The sequence below is a fragment of the Mustelus asterias genome, chromosome 11 (genome assembly GCF_964213995.1).
Source record: "Mustelus asterias chromosome 11, sMusAst1.hap1.1, whole genome shotgun sequence".
Classification (NCBI taxonomy): Eukaryota; Metazoa; Chordata; class Chondrichthyes; order Carcharhiniformes; family Triakidae; genus Mustelus; species Mustelus asterias.
This window is the reverse complement of record NC_135811.1, coordinates 69,578,682-69,598,008: the sequence shown is the minus strand read 5'-3', so window position 1 is coordinate 69,598,008 and position 19,327 is coordinate 69,578,682. Positions and strand designations below refer to the sequence as shown.

At 49.6% G+C, this 19,327-nt stretch overlaps 1 protein-coding gene across 3 annotated transcripts in view; it reads left to right on the top strand.

Moving 5' to 3' along the window:
• maptb (microtubule-associated protein tau b) overlaps positions 1–19,327 on the top strand; it is a 135,881-nt gene that overhangs the window by 62,946 nt on the left and 53,608 nt on the right. For all 3 annotated transcript variants that reach the window (XM_078223710.1, XM_078223709.1, XM_078223711.1), the window contains exon 9: positions 2,253–2,527. In XM_078223710.1, the coding sequence (XP_078079836.1) occupies positions 2,253–2,527 (275 nt within the window). The remainder of the gene's footprint in view (positions 1–2,252; positions 2,528–19,327) is intronic.

The following is a 19,327-nucleotide window of genomic DNA, read 5'->3' as shown; positions in this document are numbered from 1 at the left end:
GGTGTTTCCCACCCCAATATTCCCCTCTCCTTTAGGGTTCACTCTCTGACCCCCTCAGTTGGCCCTTACAGCTGTATATTCGTGCCTCTGTGTGGGCTTTTTGAACAGGTTACCCCTGTAATTGGGCCTGTTTGCCTCACTCAGAGGACACAGGGCCCCTGCTGGCTGCTCCTTGGACACTGAGTAATTCCTGGGGTGTGCCATACATGGCTGTAACTGGCACTTGTGCCACCCCCACACACCCCAGCCCAGCCCCATTGCCAGACAGAGGCAATGAGGGTTTCCGCGAACGCCCAGTATTCGCTTGAACAGGGAAAGCACTGATATCGATGGGTGGAAAATGTCCTTTCGAAACCTCGAGCAGAAATCACACGGTATGAAAATGGAAAATACTTCTCCTTTAAATAGAAGAATAAGATTTAAATTCATAATTAGAACAACGATGTGGAATTTTCCCTGAATTGAAAACGCAAGATAGAAGCGGCTTCCGGAAATTTCCAACTCACATTATTCCTCAGTTACTCTGTCATTGGCCACTCTGTCATTGATCTCTCTCTCTGCCATTGGCCACCCATATCCCAGTGAGAGTCAGTGTGTGTGAAACCCGTACCCCGGTGAGGGTCAGTGTGTGTGGAACCCGTATCCCAGTGAGAGTCAGTGTGTGTGGGACCCGTACCCCAGTGAGAGTCAGTGTGTGTGGGACCCATACCCCAGTGAGAGTCAGTGTGTGTGAAACCCGTACCCCAGTGAGGGTCAGTGTGTGTGGAACCCGTATCCCAGTGAGAGTCAGTGTGTGTGGGACCCATACCCCAGTGAGAGTCAGTGTGTGTGAAACCCGTACCCCAGTGAGGGTCAGTGTGTGTGGAACCCGTATCCCAGTGAGAGTCAGTGTGTGTGGGACCCATACCCCAGTGAGAGTCAGTGTGTGTGGGACCCGTACCCCAGTGAGAGTCAGTGTGTGTGGGACCCATACCCCAGTGAGAGTCAGTGTGTGTGGGACTGTACCCCAATGAGAGTCAGTGTGTGTGGAACCCGTACCCCAGTGAGAGTCAGTGTGTGTGGAACACGTACCCCAGTGAGAGTCAGTGTGTGTGGGACCCGTACCCCAGTGAGAGTCAGTGTGTGTGGGACCCGTACCCCAGTGAGAGTCAGTGTGTGTGGAACCCGTACCCCAGTGAGAGTCAGTGTGTGTGGGACCCGTACCCCAGTGAGAGTCAGTGTGTGTGGAACCCATACCCCAGTGAGAGTCAGTGTGTGTGGAACCCATACCCCAGTGAGAGTCAGTGTGTGTGGAACCCATACCCCAGTAAGAGTCAGTGTGTGTGGAACCCATACCCCAGTGAGAGTCAGTGTGTGTGGGACCCGTACCCCAGTGAGAGTCAGTGTGTGTGGGACCCGTACCCCAGTAAGAGTCAGTGTGTGTGGGACCCGTACCCCAGTGAGAGTCAGTGTGTGTGGAACCCGTACCCCAGTGAGAGTCAGTGTGTGTGGAACCCGTACCCCAGTGAGAGTCAGTGTGTGTGGAACCCATACCCCAGTGAGAGTCAGTGTGTGTGGAACCCATATCCCAGTGAGAGTCAGTGTGTGTGGAACCCATACCCCAGTGAGAGTCAGTGTGTGTGGAACCCATATCCCAGTGAGAGTCAGTGTGTGTGGAACCCATACCCCAGTGAGAGTCAGTGTGTGTGGAACCCATATCCCAGTGAGAGTCAGTGTGTGTGGAACCCATACCCCAGTGAGAGTCAGTGTGTGTGGAACCCATATCCCAGTGAGAGTCAGTGTGTGTGGAACCCATATCCCAGTGAGAGTCAGTGTGTGTGGAACCCATACCCCAGTAAGAGTCAGTGTGTGTGGAACCCGTATCCCAGTAAGAGTCAGTGTGTGTGGAACCCGTATCCCAGTGAGAGTCAGTGTGTGTGGAACCCATACCCCAGTGAGAGTCAGTGTGTGTGGAACCCGTATCCCAGTAAGAGTCAGTGTGTGTGGAACCCATACCCCAGTGAGAGTCAGTGTGTGTGGGACCCGTACCCCAGTGAGAGTCAGTGTGTGTGGGACCCATACCCCAGTGAGAGTCAGTGTGTGTGGAACCCGTACCCCAGTGAGAGTCAGTGTGTGTGGAGCCCATACCCCAGTAAGAGTCAGTGTGTGTGGAACTGCAGTCTATGTCACAGCATCTGCAACTGTGGGGGAAAATAAGTCAGAAGTGGTTTTGATCTTTGAGTTTGATGTCCATTTTGATTCTTTTTTCTCAGGTGACTCAGCTGCTAAAGCAGGTGGCAGTGGCAGTGGGTGCAGCAGCCCTGGCACCCCCGGGACCCCCAGCAGTCGTTCTCGAACACCTTCCCAGCATTCTACAGGAGCAACCAAGGAAGTCAAAAAGGTTGCTGTAGTGCGCACTCCACCAAAATCCCCTGCTGCTTCCAAGACACGCACTCCACCTGTGGCGGTGCCCATGCCTGATCTCAAGAATGTCAGGTCCAAGATTGGATCTACAGACAACATTAAACATTCCCCTGGTGGGGGCAAGGTAGCTGCTTATATTCTTCATTTTCAGATTGATCTGGGCTAATTCCCTCCAGGTGCAGTGAGACACACACAGATTACAGCAAATCCAATCAGCAGTTCAGAAAGAATAACAAACTCTGAATCTTCCTGGAGACTGACAGAAGTGCAAAGCAGTGCAGTTATATGAAACTTACACAGCACTGGCCTTATTGCAATTGGGAATTATTCACAATTCTGATTCGACATTAGAGTGGCTATCGAGCCACTCAGACACGTGCTGAAAGGATTCACAAGAACAATGATAGAACTGAGAGCTAACCCCATCAGAAAGCTTCACAATCTGTCCATCTTCCCATTGAGCAAGGGAAGTTTTAAGATTGTTGAGTTTAATCGGTAAATGTAGAGATGTTTCCAGATGTCGGCAAGGCCAGAACTGGGGGCACTAAATATCAGATAGGCACTGATAAACCTAGTCAGGGATTTGGGAGAAGTTCTTTACTCAGAGAATCAGGAGAATGTGGGACTCACTCCCACAGGAAGAAGCTGCAGTGAATCGTAACGATACACTTCAGAACAAGCTGGATAAATAGGTCAGGAAGAAAGCTCGGAAATATTGATCTGAAGAAGGGTGCGAGGAAGTTTGTTGTGTGGAGTCTCCTCCTGCTGTTCTGTCAATACTCTGTACATATTGTGTAGGGAGGGTCACAGAGCAAAGATTAGAGAGAGAGAGAGAGAGGGAAAGGTCAGAGGCAGAGGGAGAGAAATAGAATCAGGGCTTAGAGATGGGCAAATAAAACAAGAACCTAAGAAATAGGAGCTCACTGCTAAGCTGTTAGAAATGGAGGGAGTTAGAGATGAAGGGAGGTTGGATAGTCAGAAGCTTTTTCCCAGGGTGGAAGAGTCAATTACTAGGGGGCACAGGTTTAAGGTGCGAGGGGCAAAGTTTAAAGGAGATGTACGAGACAGATTTTTTACACAGAGGGTGGTGGGTGCCTGGAACTCGTTGCCGGGGGAGGGAGTGGAAGCAGATATGGTAGTGACTTTTAAGGAGTGTCTTAACAAATACATGAATAGGATGGGAATAGAGGGATATGGTCCCTGGAAGGGTAGCGTTTTAGTTAAGTCGGGCAGCATGGTCGGTGCAGGCTTGGAGGGCCGAAGGGCCCGTTCCAGTGCTCTAGTTTTCTTTGTTCTTTGCGTTAGAGATGGAGGGAGTTAGAGATGGAGGGAGTTAGAGATTGAGGGACAGATTGAGTTAGAGATGTAAGGAGTTAGAAATGGAGGGAGACTGTTGGAGATGGAGGGAGTTGTAGATGGAGGGAGTTGTAGATGGAGGGAGTTGTAGATGGAGGGAGTAGGAGATGGAGGGACAGATTGAGTTAGAGATGTAGGGGTTTAGAAATGGAGGGAGAGAGTCAGAGATGGATGGAGGGAGTTGGAGATGGAGGGAGTTGGAGATGGAGGGAGGGAAGGAATTAGCCATGATGGGAGGGACTTAGGCATGGAGGGAGTTGGAGGTGGAGGGAGTTGGAGATGGAGGCTTTAGCGATGGAGGGAGTTGGCGATGGAGCGTTTAGTGATGGAGGGTTCCTCAATCTTAAGACTCCATTTTGATTGTGTTGTTACCGATCAGAGGAGTGTACAGACCTGTCTCTGGTTCTGGTTGTGAAGGTGTGTTCTCTCCTATACCACAGCGTTCTTTCAATCCAGTAGCTGAGCAGAGTGAGAATGCAGGATGAGATCAGGGTGTCTGCCCAATGGTCAGGTCAGTTACAGGGCTGAGCGAGGCTTCAACTACAGCCATGTTTGAGCCAGAAGCTCTTCTTATCCAGAAAGAATGAAAGTAAAAAAGTGTTTGGAACGCTTCTGAACCCCAGATTCTCATCCAGCTGAAGACCGAAGATACAGCAACTCCCCCATTCCGATAAATCTGCTCAGCCGTACTCTGCTCTTCATCTTGCTGTCCCAGTCTCCAATCAAACCATTATCCTGGCCGTATCCTCTCAGAGTCTCATCCCCACTCGCTGAAGCGCAGGGGCTGCAATCTCTAATGGATATGGTGGACAGCTGCTTTAACCAGGCCCCAGCACATCTACTAGAGCACCGAGAACATGCTCCTGTTTGCTAAAACTGCTCACCATTCCAGCACCAGCCTGAAATGCAAAGCCAGCCCCCAAATTCTCCAGCAGACCATCTTCTGAAAGCCCTCTACCCCACCCTCTCCTCTCACCCACCTCTGCCCCCCGCCCCTTCCCCCTCCCTTGCCCTTTCTCCACCCTCTCCCCTGCCTCCTCCCCGCCCCCTCCCCATCCCCTCCCTGCCCCCTCCCCTGCCCCTTCCCCGCCCCCACACTGCCCCCTTCCCCGCCCCTCCCTTGCCCCCTCCCCCACCCCCTCCTCCGCCCCCTCCCTTGCCCCTCCCCCACCCTCTCCCCTGTCTGCTCAGCCTCACCTCTAACAGCAAGTGTGAGCTCAGGAACTCCTGATCACTAAGATTGAAAGCAGCTAATCAGCTGTCCCTGCAGCTTCTGTCCGTTGCACTAGTCCAAACCTCCTCTCGATTTCCCCAACAACAGTGCTGAATTCACACCTTTCTGCACTTTCTCTCCTATCTCTTCTTCTGCCCCCAAAACTGACCTTTGTTCTGTTCCTGATACCAAGTGAAAAGGAAGTAAATAGAGTCAGTCTTACCTTGTTCCTCCGGTCGGAGCGGGACACTGGGCAGCAAGACTCCAGCACCAGCCCTGCTCCATCACAATCTCTTCCACTCAAGCCCGGGTGGTGTCGCGCTCTTGAAGCTCCTCCTTAAATGTATTTTGTGGGATCTTTAGCTGGCCCCTCTTCTTCCATCTGGTGTTGTCCGTTCTACTGCCCCTCTGGTGGGCTTTATATCCGGGAGGTGAAATCTGTGTCCTGTCCGTCTCAGGCATCTCTCTGTCACAATGTCCCACTGGAGCCTCTGTCCAATTCTCTGCATCACTTCATCATTGATGATGCTGTTTCTCCGTGTGATACCCAGGATCTTACGTAGGCCTCACAGGTGAAAGACGTCCAGCTTATGTGACACCTTTGCTGTTCTCTCCCATGGCTCACTGGTATAGATTGCAGTTAGTGTTACTATGGAGATGTAGAGTTGCAGCTTCCTGGGCGTGTTGAGTGTGTTGGATCCCCAGGCTGTGTGGACCTGCTGGAAGATTGATTGTGCTTTGTTGATTCTTGTGTGGACGTCCATCTCTGTGTCACCCTCGCTGGAGAAGTTGTTTCCAAGGTAGGGGAAGTGGTTGATGTCCTTGATGTTCTGTTGCCCGGTGATGGGACGGTCTTGTTGCTGTCCAGTCGACATGGTGTGGGTTTCCTCGCAGTGATGAACAGACCATCCTGGACACGGCTACTCTCAAGCCCGGTGGTCTTGTCTCGGAATGAGGGCAACTCTTCAGATGATGTCATCTGTGAAATCCAGCTCTGTCAACCAGTGGTGTTGCTATGGGATACCAACATCTGTACCCACCATCGCCTCCCTCATGATGTAATTAGTTACCAAGAGGAAAAGGAATGGGGAGAGTTTGTAGTCTTGCCGTGCGCCTGTGATGATGCTGAAGGAATCCACGGTGCCCAGGCTGGTCTTGATGGAGTCATGGTAGAAAACAGGAAGATGTTGATGTCCCACTCTGGGAAGTTATACTGTCTCGCACTGGAGCAGAGTGACTGGGGATCAATGCGATGAAAATCCTTATTAAAATGGATGAAGTTGTTAACAAGTGGCTTCCGATACTCTAGTCTCTGAGGATAAGGACCCTCTCAGAGTGTGATCTCCCACCTACCAAAGCTGCCTATTCTGTGTGAAGGATATTATCTGCTTCTGCTTTCAATCTGTTGAGGATCACCCTGCTGAAGACCTTCCCAGATACTAACAGCTTTGCCCCTCCAGTCGCTGAAGTTCCTCTTCTTCATGATGCCTCCAGTCATCCAGGACATCCTCCGCACTCCAGGTCTTGTTAAGCTGTCCCATGAGCTCTGTCGTGACAGTGTTCTCACCATGTCTCAATAGCTCTGCTGGTCGCTTGTCCATCCCAGATGTCTTGTTGTTCTTCAGGATCCCGTAGCCCTTTGACCTCTGACCTGGCAATTTTACCCAGGTTGACATTCAGCTGCAGAGGTGCAATATTCTCTTTGAATGCATTTGGTTTGGTTCTAAAATCACTGTCGTGCTTCGCTTATGCAGCAGCAAAGGTAGACACAGAAGAGGAGAAAGATGAATTCTACTATTGATTGCAAGGACTCGCTGGATGAGGCACCGAGCTATGAGATCAGTGACCTCAATGCTAAACTTTATGGCAATCGAACCCCATGGGCCAGCAAGCACAGTGAACAGAAATGGCAAATGTCTGCCAGCCTGCTGTACCAGCACTGGCCTCAGCATTGGAAATATCTTCTTCAGACAAACATATCCACAAAGACATGGGGGTCTCCAGGTGAAAACACCCTGAATGAAATTGGCTCTATCTGAGCCAACAGCAGATGGAGGACATCCCAATAAGATGTCTGGACATATCGTGATACCGATGTAGGGTCAGAGCTTGTGTTCAGAAAGATCCACTGAACTGAAAAAGACGATAATAACATTGTCGCAACAGCCATTTGCAACCAAGAAAGAGAAGGACAAGGGCCTGTCTCCAAGCAACCCATACAGTAACCACCCTGTGATTCCAGCTGGCCCTCGCCAACAGATCCAAATACCACTGAAATGAGACAACATCGAGAAACAGAGGGGAGAAGGAGAGTGCAGAGGTCACCATCAAATAGAGGAGAGGAACCAACAAAGATGGATGGATCACTGAGCCCAAGGGCAAGTTGAATGATGAAAGAAATCTGGCAAAGAGCATGACAAAGAGCCTGGACAATATCCAGGCTTGGGCTGACAAGTGGTAAGTAACATCCGTGCCACACAAATGCCAGGCAATGACCATCACCAATAAGAGACACTCTAACCACCGCCCCATGACATTCAATGGTGTAACCATCACTGAGTCCCCCACTGTCAACATCCTTGGGGTTGCAATTGACCAGAAACTCAACTGGACTCACCACATAAACACAGTGGCTACAAGAGCAGGTCACAGGCGAGGAATACTGCGGCAAGTAACTCACCTCCTGACTCCCCAGAGCCTATCCACCATCTACAAGGCACAAGTCAGGAGTGTGATGGAATACTCCCCACTTGCCTGGATAGGTGCAGCTCCAACAACACCCGAGAAGCTCGACACCATCCAGGACAAAGCAGCCCACTTGATTGGCACCACATCTACAAACATCCACTCCCTCCACCACCGCGCTCAGTAGCAGCAGTGTGTACTATCTACAAGATGCACTGCAGCAATTCACCAAAGATCCTTAGACAGCAACTTCCAAACCCATGACCATTTCCATCTAGAAGGACAAGGGCAGCAGATACTTGGGAACGCCACCACCTGCAAGTTCCCTTCCAAGCCACTCGCCATCCTGACTTGGAAATATATCACCGTTCCTTCGCAGCCTCTGAGTCAAAATCCTGGAATTCCCTCCCTAACAGCATTGAGTCAACCCACAGCACATGGACTGCAGCGATTCAAGAAGGCAGCTCACCATCACCTTCTCAAGGGCAACTAGGGATGGGCACTAAATGCTGGCCAGCCAGTGACACCCATGTCCTGCAAATGAATAAAAAAAAGGCTACAGAGAGAGAGACAGAGAGGTTAAGTGAAGGCAAAGATCTGACAAATGGAGAATAATGTGGGAAAGTGTGAAATTGTTATCCAAATAGTGAGAGATTGCAGAGCTCTGAGCTGCAGAGGGACCTGGGTGTTTTAGTGTATGAATCACTAAAAGCTAGTATACAGGTACAGCAAATAATTAGGAAAGCTCATAGAATGTTATCATTTATATATTAATTTAATATAAAAGTATCCAGATTATGCTTCAGTTGTACAAGGCATTGGTGAGATCCATATGTGGAGTACTGTGTACAGTATTGGACATTGCAAAGTGTAAATCTGTTAGAAGCATTTCAGAAAAGGTTTACCAGACTAATACCAGGAATGGGTAGCTAACCTTCTGAGGAAAAGTTAGAGAGGTTAGGCTTGTACCCGCTGGAGTTCAGAAGAGTAAGAGGCAACTCGATCGAAACCTTTAAGATCCTGAGGGGTATTGACATGGTGGATGTGGAAAGGATGGTTCCTTGTGTGGGAGAATCTAGAACCAGGGGTCACTCATTTAAGACAGAGATGAGGTGAAATTTGTTCTCTCAAAGGGTCGTGTGCCTCTGTAACTCTCTGCCTCAAAAGACAGTGGGAGTCTTTGACTAGTTTTAAGGTAGAGCTAGATAGATTATTGATTAACAGGGGGATGAAAGGTTATCGGGGGTTCGCGAGAGGTTGCAAGCAGATCAGCCGTGATTTTATTGAATGACTGAACAGGCTCGAGGGGTCGAGTGGCCTCTCCTGCTCCTAGTTTGTATGTTTGTATCCCAGTTATTTGATGATTGATGTTCAAGCCAGCAGGGAAGCTCCACATTGAGGCTTCCTCATAATCCTTGACCCGCTTGCAGTGGTCATCTCTCCCATTGGGGTTGCCAAGGTAACAGGATTGTCCACTCGCTGTTTGGCCTTGCAGCATTGAGGGTCATCAGTCATCTTTAATGAAGGCAGAGGCAGCCAAAGAGGAGGCTACTTTCCAGAAGATTACAATCATGCTCTTGCTGCTGAGAAGTGTGGGCTGGGTAGCCTCGCTTGGACCTAACATCAGGATCCCAGAAACCACAGGAAAACTCAACCTTTAGTGTTCAAAACTGAGACAGTTATGATAAACCTGTATAGATCAGTCTCAACTGGCAGACCGTGTCCAATACTGAGCTCCATACTTTAAGAAGGATGTGAGGGGTTGGAGAGAGTGTAGAAAAGATTCACAAGAATATTTCCAGGGATGAGGAACTTTAGTAATGTAGATAGAGAATGGAATTATTCTCCCTACGAAAGAGAGGTTGAGAGGAGATTTGATGGAGATATTCAAAATCATGAGGGGCTGGTCAGAGTGGCGAGGGAGAAACTGTTCCTACTGGTGGAAGAATCGAGAGCCAGAGGACACAGATTTAAGATGAGGTGACTTGCGGAAAAACATGTTCACACAGTGAGTTGTTAGGATCTGGAATGTACTGTCTGAGAGTGTGGTGGAGACAGATTCACACAGTGAGTGGTTAGGGTCTGGAATGTACTGTCTGAGAGTGTGGTGGGGACAGATTCACACAGTGAGTGGTTAGGATCTGGAATGTACTGTCTGCGAGTGTGGTGGAGACAGATTCACACAGCGAGTGGTCCGGGTCTGGAATGTACTGTCTGAGAGTGTGGTGGAGACAGATTAACACAGTGAATGGTTAGGGTGTGGAATGTACTGTCTGAGAGTGTGGTGGAGACAGGTTCACACAGTGAGTGGTTAGGATCTGGAATGTACTGTCTGAGAGTGTGGTGGAGACAGGTTCACACAGTGAGTGGTTAGGATCTGGAACGTACTGTCCGAGAGTGTGTTGGAGACAGATTCACACAGTGAGTGGTTAGGATCCGGAATGTACTGTCTGAGAGTGTGGTGGGGACAGATTCACACAGTGAGTGGTTAGGATCTGGAATGTACTGTCTGAGAGTGTGGTGGAGACAGATTCACACAGCGAGTGGTCCGGGTCTGGAATGTACTGTCTGAGAGTGTGGTGGAGACAGATTAACACAGTGAATGGTTAGGGTGTGGAATGTACTGTCTGACAGTGTGGCGGAGACAGGTTCACACAGCGAGTGGTTAGGATCTGGAATGTACTGTCTGAGAGTGTGGTGGAGACAGATTCACACAGTGAATGGTTAGGGTGTTGAATGTACTGTCTGAGAGTGTGGTGGAGACAGATTCACACAGCGAGTGGTTAGGGTCTGGAATGAACTCTCTGAGAGAGTGGTGGAGACAGATTCACACAGCGAGTGGTTCGGGTCTGGAATGTACTGTCTGAGAGTGTGGTGGAGACAGATTCACACAGTGTGAGGTTCGGGTCTGGAATGTACTGTCTGAGAGTTTGGTGGGGACAGATTCACACAGTGAGTGGTTAGGGTCTCGAATGTACTGTCACTGAGTGTGGTGGAGACAGATTCACACAGGGAGTGGTTAGGATCTGGAATGTACTGTCTGAGAGTGTGGTGGAGACAGATTCACACAGGGAGTGGTTAGGATCTGGAATGTACTGTCTGAGAGTGTGGTGGAGACAGATTCACTCAGATGAGTGGTTAGGATCTGGAATGTACTGTCTGAGAGTGTGGTGGAGACAGATTCACACAGATGAGTGGTTAGGATCTGGAATGTACTGTCTGAGAGTGTGGTGGAGACAGATTCACACAGCGAGTGGTCCGGGTCTGGAATGTACTGTCTGAGAGTGTGGTGGAGACAGATTAACACAGTGAATGGTTAGGGTGTGGAATGTACTGTCTGACAGTGTGGCGGAGACAGGTTCACACAGCGAGTGGTTAGGATCTGGAATGTACTGTCTGAGAGTGTGGTGGAGACAGATTCACACAGTGAATGGTTAGGGTGTTGAATGTACTGTCTGAGAGTGTGGTGGAGACAGATTCACACAGCGAGTGGTTAGGGTCTGGAATGAACTCTCTGAGAGAGTGGTGGAGACAGATTCACACAGCGAGTGGTTCGGGTCTGGAATGTACTGTCTGAGAGTGTGGTGGAGACAGATTCACACAGTGTGAGGTTCGGGTCTGGAATGTACTGTCTGAGAGTTTGGTGGGGACAGATTCACACAGTGAGTGGTTAGGGTCTCGAATGTACTGTCACTGAGTGTGGTGGAGACAGATTCACACAGGGAGTGGTTAGGATCTGGAATGTACTGTCTGAGAGTGTGGTGGAGACAGATTCACACAGGGAGTGGTTAGGATCTGGAATGTACTGTCTGAGAGTGTGGTGGAGACAGATTCACTCAGATGAGTGGTTAGGATCTGGAATGTACTGTCTGAGAGTGTGGTGGAGACAGATTCACACAGATGAGTGGTTAGGATCTGGAATGTACTGTCTGAGAGTGTGGTGGAGACAGATTCACACAGTGAGTGGTTAGGATCTGGAATGTACTGTCTGAGAGTGTGGTGGAGACACATTCACGCAGTGAATGGTTAGGGTGTGGAATGTACTGTCTGAGAGCGTGGTGGAGACAGATTCAAACAGCGAGTGGTTAGCGTCTGGAATGTACTGTCTGAGAGCGCGGTGGAGACAGGATCGCACAGTGAATGGTTAGGGTCTGGAATGTCGTGTCTGAGAGTGTGGTGGAGACAGATTCAAACAGTGAATGGTTAGGATTTGGAATGTACTGTCTGAGAGTATGATGCAAACAGATTCACACAGTGAGTGGTTAGGGTCTGGAATGTACTGTCTGAGAGTGTGGTGGAGACAGATTCACACAGTGAGTGGTTATGATCGGGAATGTACTGTCTGAGAGTGTGGTGGAGACAGATTCACACAGTGAGTGGTTATGATCAGGAATGTACTGTCTGAGAGTGTGGTGGGGACAGATTCACACAGTGAGTCGTTAGGATCTGGAATGCACTGGCTGAGCATGTGGTGGAGACAGATTCACACAGCGAGTGGTGAGGGTCTGGAATGTACTGGCTGAGCGTGTGGTGGAGACAGATTCACAAAGCGAGTGGTGAGGGTCTGGAATGTACAGTCAGAGAGTGTGGTGTGGACAGATTCACACAGTGAATGGTTAGGATCAGAGATGTACTGTCTGCGAGCGCAGTGGAGACAGGTTCGCACCATGAGTGGTTAGGGTCTGGTATGTACTGTCTGAGAGGGTGGTGGACGCAGACTCACACAGTGAATGGCTAGGCTGTGGAATGTACTGTCTGAGAGTGTGTTGGAGACAGATTCACACAGCGAATGGTTGGGGTCTGGAATGTACTGTCTGAGAGTGTGGTGGAGACAGATTCACACAGTGAATGGTTAGGATCTGGAATGTACTGTCTGAGAGTGTGGTGGAGACAGATTCACACAGCGAGTGGTTAGGATCTGGAATGTAATGTCTGAGAGTGTGGTGGAGACAGATTCACACAGTGAATGGTTAGGGTGTGGAATGTACTGTCTGAGAGTGTGGTGGAGACACATTCACACAGAGAGTGGTTAGGGTCTGGAATGTACTGTCTGAGAGTGTGGTGCAGACAGATTTTCACGGCGAGTGGTTCGGGTCTGGAATATACTCTCTGAAAGTGTGGTGGAGACAGATTCACGCAGTGAATGGATAGGCTGTGGAATGTACTGTCTGAGAGTGTGGTGGAGTCAGATGCACACAGTGAGTGGTTAGGATCTGGAATGTAATGTCTGAGTGTGTGTTGCAGACAGATTCACACAGTGAATGGTTAGGGTCTGGAATGTACTGTCTGAGAGTGTGGTGGAGACAGATTCACACAGTGAATGGTTTCGTGGTGGAATGTACTGTCTGAGAGTGTGGTGGAGACAGATTCACACAGTGAATGGTTAGGGTGTGGAATGTCTTGTCTGAGAGTGTGGTGGAGACAGGTTAACACAGTGAATGGTTAGGATCTGGAATGTACTGTCTGAGAGTGTGGTGGAGACACATTCACACAGCGAGTGGTTATGGTCTGGAATGTCGTGAGAGTGTGTTGGAGACAGATTCAAACAGTAAATGGTTAGTATTTGAAATGCTCTGTGTGAGAGTGTGGTGGAGACAGATTCACACTGCGAGTGGTTAGGATCTGGAATGTACTGTCTGACAGTGTGGTGGAGACAGGGTTCACACAGCGAGTGGTTAGGATCTGGAATGTACTGTCTGAGAATGTGGTGGAGACAGATTCACACAGCGAGTTGTAAGGATCTGGAATGTACTGTCTGAGAGTGTGGTGGAGACAGATTCACACAGCGTGTGGTTAGGGTCTGGAATGTACTATCTGAGAGTGTGGTGGTGACAGGTTCACACAGTGAGTGGTTAGGGTCTGGAATGTACTGTCTGAGAGTGTGGTGGAGACAGATTCACACAGTGAGTGGTTAGGATCTGGAATGTCCTGTCTGAGAGTGTGGTGGAGACATATTCAAACAGTGAATGGTAATAATTTGGAATGCACTGTCTGAGAGTGTGATGGAGACATATTCAAACAGTGAATGGTAATAATTTGGAATGCACTGTCTGAGAGTGTGGTGGAGACATATTCAAACAGTGAATGGTAATAATTTGGAATGCACTGTCTGAGAGTGTGGTGGAGACAGATTCACACAGTGAGTGGTTAGGGTCTGGAATGTACTGTCAGAGAGTGTGGTGGAGTCTGATTCACTCAGCAAGTGGTTCGGGTCTGGAATGCACTGTCTGAGAGTGTGGTGGAGGCGGATTCACACAGTGAATGGTTAGGATCAGAGATGTACTGTCTGCGAGCGCGGTGGTGACAGGTTCGCACAGTGAATGGTTAGGGTCTGGAATGTACTGTCTGAGAGTGTGGTGGAGACAGATTCACACAGCGAGTGGTTGGGGTCTGCTATGTACTGTCTGAGAGGGTGGTGAACAGAGATTCACACAGCGAGTGGTTAGGATCTGGAATGTACTGTCTGAGAGTGTGGTGGAGATACATTCACACAGCGAGTGGTTGGGGTCTGGAATATACTGTCTGGAAGTGTGGTGGAGACAGATTCACACAGTGAATAGTTAGGGTCTGGGATGTACTGTCTGAAAGTGTGGTGGAGACAGATTCACACAGTGAATGGTTAGGCTGTGAAAGGTACTGTTTGCAAGTGTGGTGGAGACGGATTCACACAGCGAGTGCTTAGGGTCTGGAATGTACTGTCGGAGACTGTGGCGCAGACAGATTCACACAGCAAGTGGTTAGGTTGTGGAATGTACTATCTGAGAGCGCGGTGGAGACAGGTTCGCACAGTGAATGGTTAGGGTCTGGAATGTACTGTCTGAGAGTGTGGTGGAGACAGATTCACACAGCGAGTGGTTGGGGGTCTGGAATGTACTGTCTGAGAGTGTGGTGGAGTCAGATTCACACGGCGAGTGGTTCGGGTCTGGAATGTACAGTCTGAAAGTGTGGTGGAGACGGATTCACACAGTGAATGGTTAGGCTGTGAAATGTACTGTTTGCAAGTGTGGTGGAGACAGATTCACACAGCGAGTGCTTAGGGTCTGGAATGTACTGTCGGAGACTGTGGCGCAGAGAGATTCACACAGCGAGTGGTTAGGTTGTGGAATGTACTATCTGAGAGCGCGGTGGAGACAGGTTCGCACAGTGAATAGTTAGGGTCTGGAATGTCATGCTGAGAGTGTGGTCGAGACAGATTCAAACAGTGAATGGTTAGGATTTGGAATGCTCTGTGTGAGAGTGTGGTGGAGACAGATTCACAAAGCGAGTGGTTAGGATCTGGAATGTACTGTCTGTGAGTTTGGTGGAGACAGATTCACACAGTGAATGGTTTGGATCCGGAATGTACTGTCTGAGAGTGTGGTGGAGACAGATTCACACAGTGAGTCGTTGGGCTCTGGAATGTACTGTCTGAAAGTGTGGTGGAGACAGATTCGCACAGTGAGTGGTTAGGATCTGGAATGTACTGTCTGAGAGTGCGGTGGAGTCAGATTCACACAGTGAATGGTTAGGGTGTGGAATGTACTGTCTGAGAGTGTGGTGGAGACAGATTCGCACAGCAAGTGCTTAGGGTCTGGAATGTTCTGTCTGAGAGTGGTGGAGACAGGTTCACACAGCGAGTGGTTAGGGTCTGGAATGTACTGTCTGAGAGCGCGGTGGAGACAGGTTCGCACAGTGAGTGGTTAGGGTCTGGAAAGTTCTGTCTGAGAGTGAGGTGGAGACAGATTCACACAGTTGGTGGCTAGGATTTGGAATGTACTATCTGAGAGTGCGGTGGAGACAGATTCACACAGCGAGTGGTTAGGATCTGGATTCTACTGTCTGAGAGTGTGGTGGAGACAGTTTCACACATTGAATGGTTAGGGTGTGGAATGTACTGTCTGAGAGGGTGGTGGAGACAGATTCAAACAGTGTGTCGAGAGGATCTGGAATGCACTGTCTGAGAGTGTGGTGGAGACAGATTCAAACAGTGTGTCGAGAGGATCTGGAATGCACTGTCTGAGAGTGTGGTGGAGACAGATTCACACGGCGAGTTGTCCTGGTCTGGAATGTACGGTCTGAGAGTGTGGTGGAGGCAGATTCACACGGCGAGTTGTCCTGGTCTGGAATGTACGGTCTGAGAGTGTGGTGGAGGCAGATTCACACAGCGAGTGGTTAGGGTCTCGAATGCTCTGTGTGAGAGTGTGGTGGAGACAGATTGACACAGCGAGTGGTTAGGATCTGGAATGTACTGTCTGAAAGTGTGGTGGGGACAGATTCACACAGTGAATGGTGAGGGTCTGGAATGTACTGTCTGAAAGTGTGGTGGAGACAGAATCACGCAGTGAATGGTTAGGGTGTGGAATGTACTGTCTGAGAGTGTGGTGGAGACAGGCTCACACAGCGAGTGGTTAGGGTCTGGAATGTACTGTCTGAGAGCGCGGTGGAGACTGATTTTCACAGTGAGTGGTTAGTGTCTGGAATGTACTGTCCGAGAGTGTGGTGGGGACAGGTTCACACAGCGCGTGTTTAGCGTATGGAATGTACTGTCTAAGAGGTTGGTGGAGACAGATTCACACAGCGAGAGGTTCGCATCTGGAATGTACTGTCTGAAAGTGTGGTGGAGACAGAATCACACAGTGAATGATTAGGGTGTGGAATGTACTGTCTGAGGGGTTGGTGGAGACAGATTCACACAGTGAATGGTTAGGGTGTGGAATATACTGTCTGAGAGTGTGGTGGAGACAGATTCACACAGTAAATGATTAGGTTGTGGAATGTACGGTCTGAGAGTGTGGTGGAGTCAGATTCACACAGTGAGTGGTTAGGATCTGGAGTGTACTGTCTGAGTGTGTGCTGCAGACAGATTCACACAGTGAATGGTTAGGGTGTGGAATGTACTCTCTGAGAGTGTGGTGGAGACAAGTTCACACAGCGAGTGGTTAGCGTATGGAATGTACTGTCTGAGACTGTGGTGGAGACAGATTCGCACAGTGAGTGGTTAGGGTCTGGAATGTACTGTCTGAGAGTGTGGTGGAGGCGGATTCTCACAGTGAATGCTTAGGATCAGAGATGTACTGTCTGCGAGCGCGGTGGAGACAGGTTCGCACAGTGAATGGTTAGGGTCTGCTATGTACTGTCTGAGAGGGTGGTGGACGGAGATTCACACAGTGAATGGTTAGGATCTGGAATGTACTGTCTGAGAGTGTGGTGGAGACACATTCACACAGCGAGTTATTGGGGTCTGGAATGTACAGTCTGAGAGTGTGGTGGAGATAGATTCACACAGTGAATGGTTAGGGTCTGGAATGTACTGTCTGATAGTGTGGTGGAGACAGAATCACGCAGTGAATGGTTAGGGTGTGGAATGTACTGTCTGCAAGTATGGTGGAGACAGATTCAAACAGTGAATGGTTAGGATTTGGAATGCTCTGTGTGAGAGTGTGGTGGAGACAGATTCACACAGCGAGTGGTTAGGTTGTGGAATGTACTGTCTGATAGTGTGGTGGAGACAGATTCACACAGCGAGTGGTTAGGTTGTGGAATGTACTGTCTGATAGTGTGGTGGAGACAGATTCACACAGTAAATGGTTAGAGCCTGGAATGTACTGTCTGAGAGTGTGGTGGGGACAGGTTCACACAGCGAGTGTTTAGCGTATGGAATGTACTGTCTGAGAGTGTGGTGGAGACAGGTTCACACAGCGAGTGGTTAGCGTATGGAATGTACTGTCTGAGAGTGTGGTGGAGACAGATTCACATAGAGAGTGGTTAGGATCCGGAATGTACTGTCTGCGAGCGTGGTGGAGACAGTTTCGCACAGTGAATGGATAGGGTCTGGAATGTACTGGCTGAGAGAGTGCTGGAGACAGATTCACGCAGTGAATGGTTAGGGTGTGGAGCGTACTTTCTGAGAGTGTGGTGGAGACAGGCTCACACAGCGAGTGGTTAGGGTCTGGAATGTACTGTCTGAGAGCGCGGTGGAGACAGATTTGCACAGTGAGTGGTTAGGGTCTAGAATGTACTGTCCGAGAGTGTGGTGGGGACAGGTTCACACAGCGAGTGTTTAGCGTATGGAATGTACTGTCTATGAGTTTGGTGGAGACAGATTCACACAGCGAGAGGTTCGGATCTGGAATGTACTGTCTGAGAGTGTGGTGGAGACAGAATCACGCAGTGAATGGTTAGGGTGTGGAATGTACTGTCAGAGAGTGTGGTGGAGACAGATTCACACAGTGAATGATTAGGTTGTGGAATGTACTGTCTGAGGGGGTGGTGGACACAGATTCACACAGTGAATGGTTAGGGTGTGGAATGTACTGTCTGAGAGTGTGGTGGAGACAGATTCGCTCAGCGAGTGGTTAGGGTCTGGAATGTACTGTCTGAGAGAGTGGTGGAGACAGGTTCACACAGCGAGTGGTTAGGGTCTGGAATGTACTGTCTGAGAGCGCGGTGGAGACAGGTTCACACAGTGAGTGGTTAGGGTCTCGAATGTACAGTCTGAGAGTGTGGTGGAGACATGTTCCCATGGTGAATGGTTAAGATCTGTAATGTACTGTCTGAGAGTGTGGTGGAGACAGATTCACACAGCGAGTAGTCCTGGTCTGGAATGTACGGCCTGAGAGTGTGGTGGAGACAGATTCACACAGCGAGTGGTTAGGGTCTGGAATGCTCTGTGTGAGAGTGTGGTGGAGACAGATTCACACAGCGAGTGGTTAGGGTCTCGAATGTACATTCTGAGAGTGTGGTGGAGACAGACTCACACAGCGAGAGGTTCGGATCTGGAATCTACTGTCTGAAAGTGTGGTGGAGACAGATTCACACAGTGAATGGTTAGGGTGTGGAATGTACTGTCTGAGAGTGTGGTGGAGACAGATTCACACAGCGAGTGGTTAGCGTATGGAATGTACTGTCTGAGACTGTGGTGGAGACTGATTCACACAGCGAGTGGTTGGGATCCGGAATGTACTGTCTGCGAGCGCGGTGGAGACAGGTTCACACAGTGAATGGTTAGGGTGTGGAATGTACTGTCTGAGAGTGTGGTGGGGACAGATTCACACAGTGAATGGTTAGGGTGTGGAATGTACTGTCTGAGAGTGTGGTGGAGACCGGTTCACACAGCGAGTGGTTAGGGTCTGGAATGTGCTGTCTGATAGTGTGGTGGAGACCGATTCACACAGCGAGTGGTTAGGAGCTGGAATGTACTGTCTGAGAGTGTGGTGGAGTCAGATTCAAACAGCGAGTGGTTAGGGTCTGGAATGTACTGTCTGAGAGCGCGGTGGAGACAGGTTCGCACAGTGAATGGTTAGGATCTGGAATGTAGTGTCTGAGAGGGTGGTGGAGACAGATTAACACAGTGAGTGGTCAGGATCGGGAATGTACTGTCTGAGAGTGTGGTGGAGACAGATTCACACAGCGAGTGGTTAGGGTCTGGAATGCTCTGTGTGAGAGTGTGGTGGAGACAGATTCACACAGTGAGTGATTAGGGTCTCGAATGTACAGTCTGAGAGTGTGGTGGAGACAGGTTCCCACGGTGAATGGTTAGGATCTGTAATGTACTGTCTGAGAGTGTGGTGGAGACAGAATCACGCAGTGAATGGTTAGGGTGTGGAATGTACTGTCTGAGAGTGTGGTGGAGACAGATTCACACAGTGAATGATTAGGTTGTGGAATGTACTGTCTGAGGGGGTGGTGGAC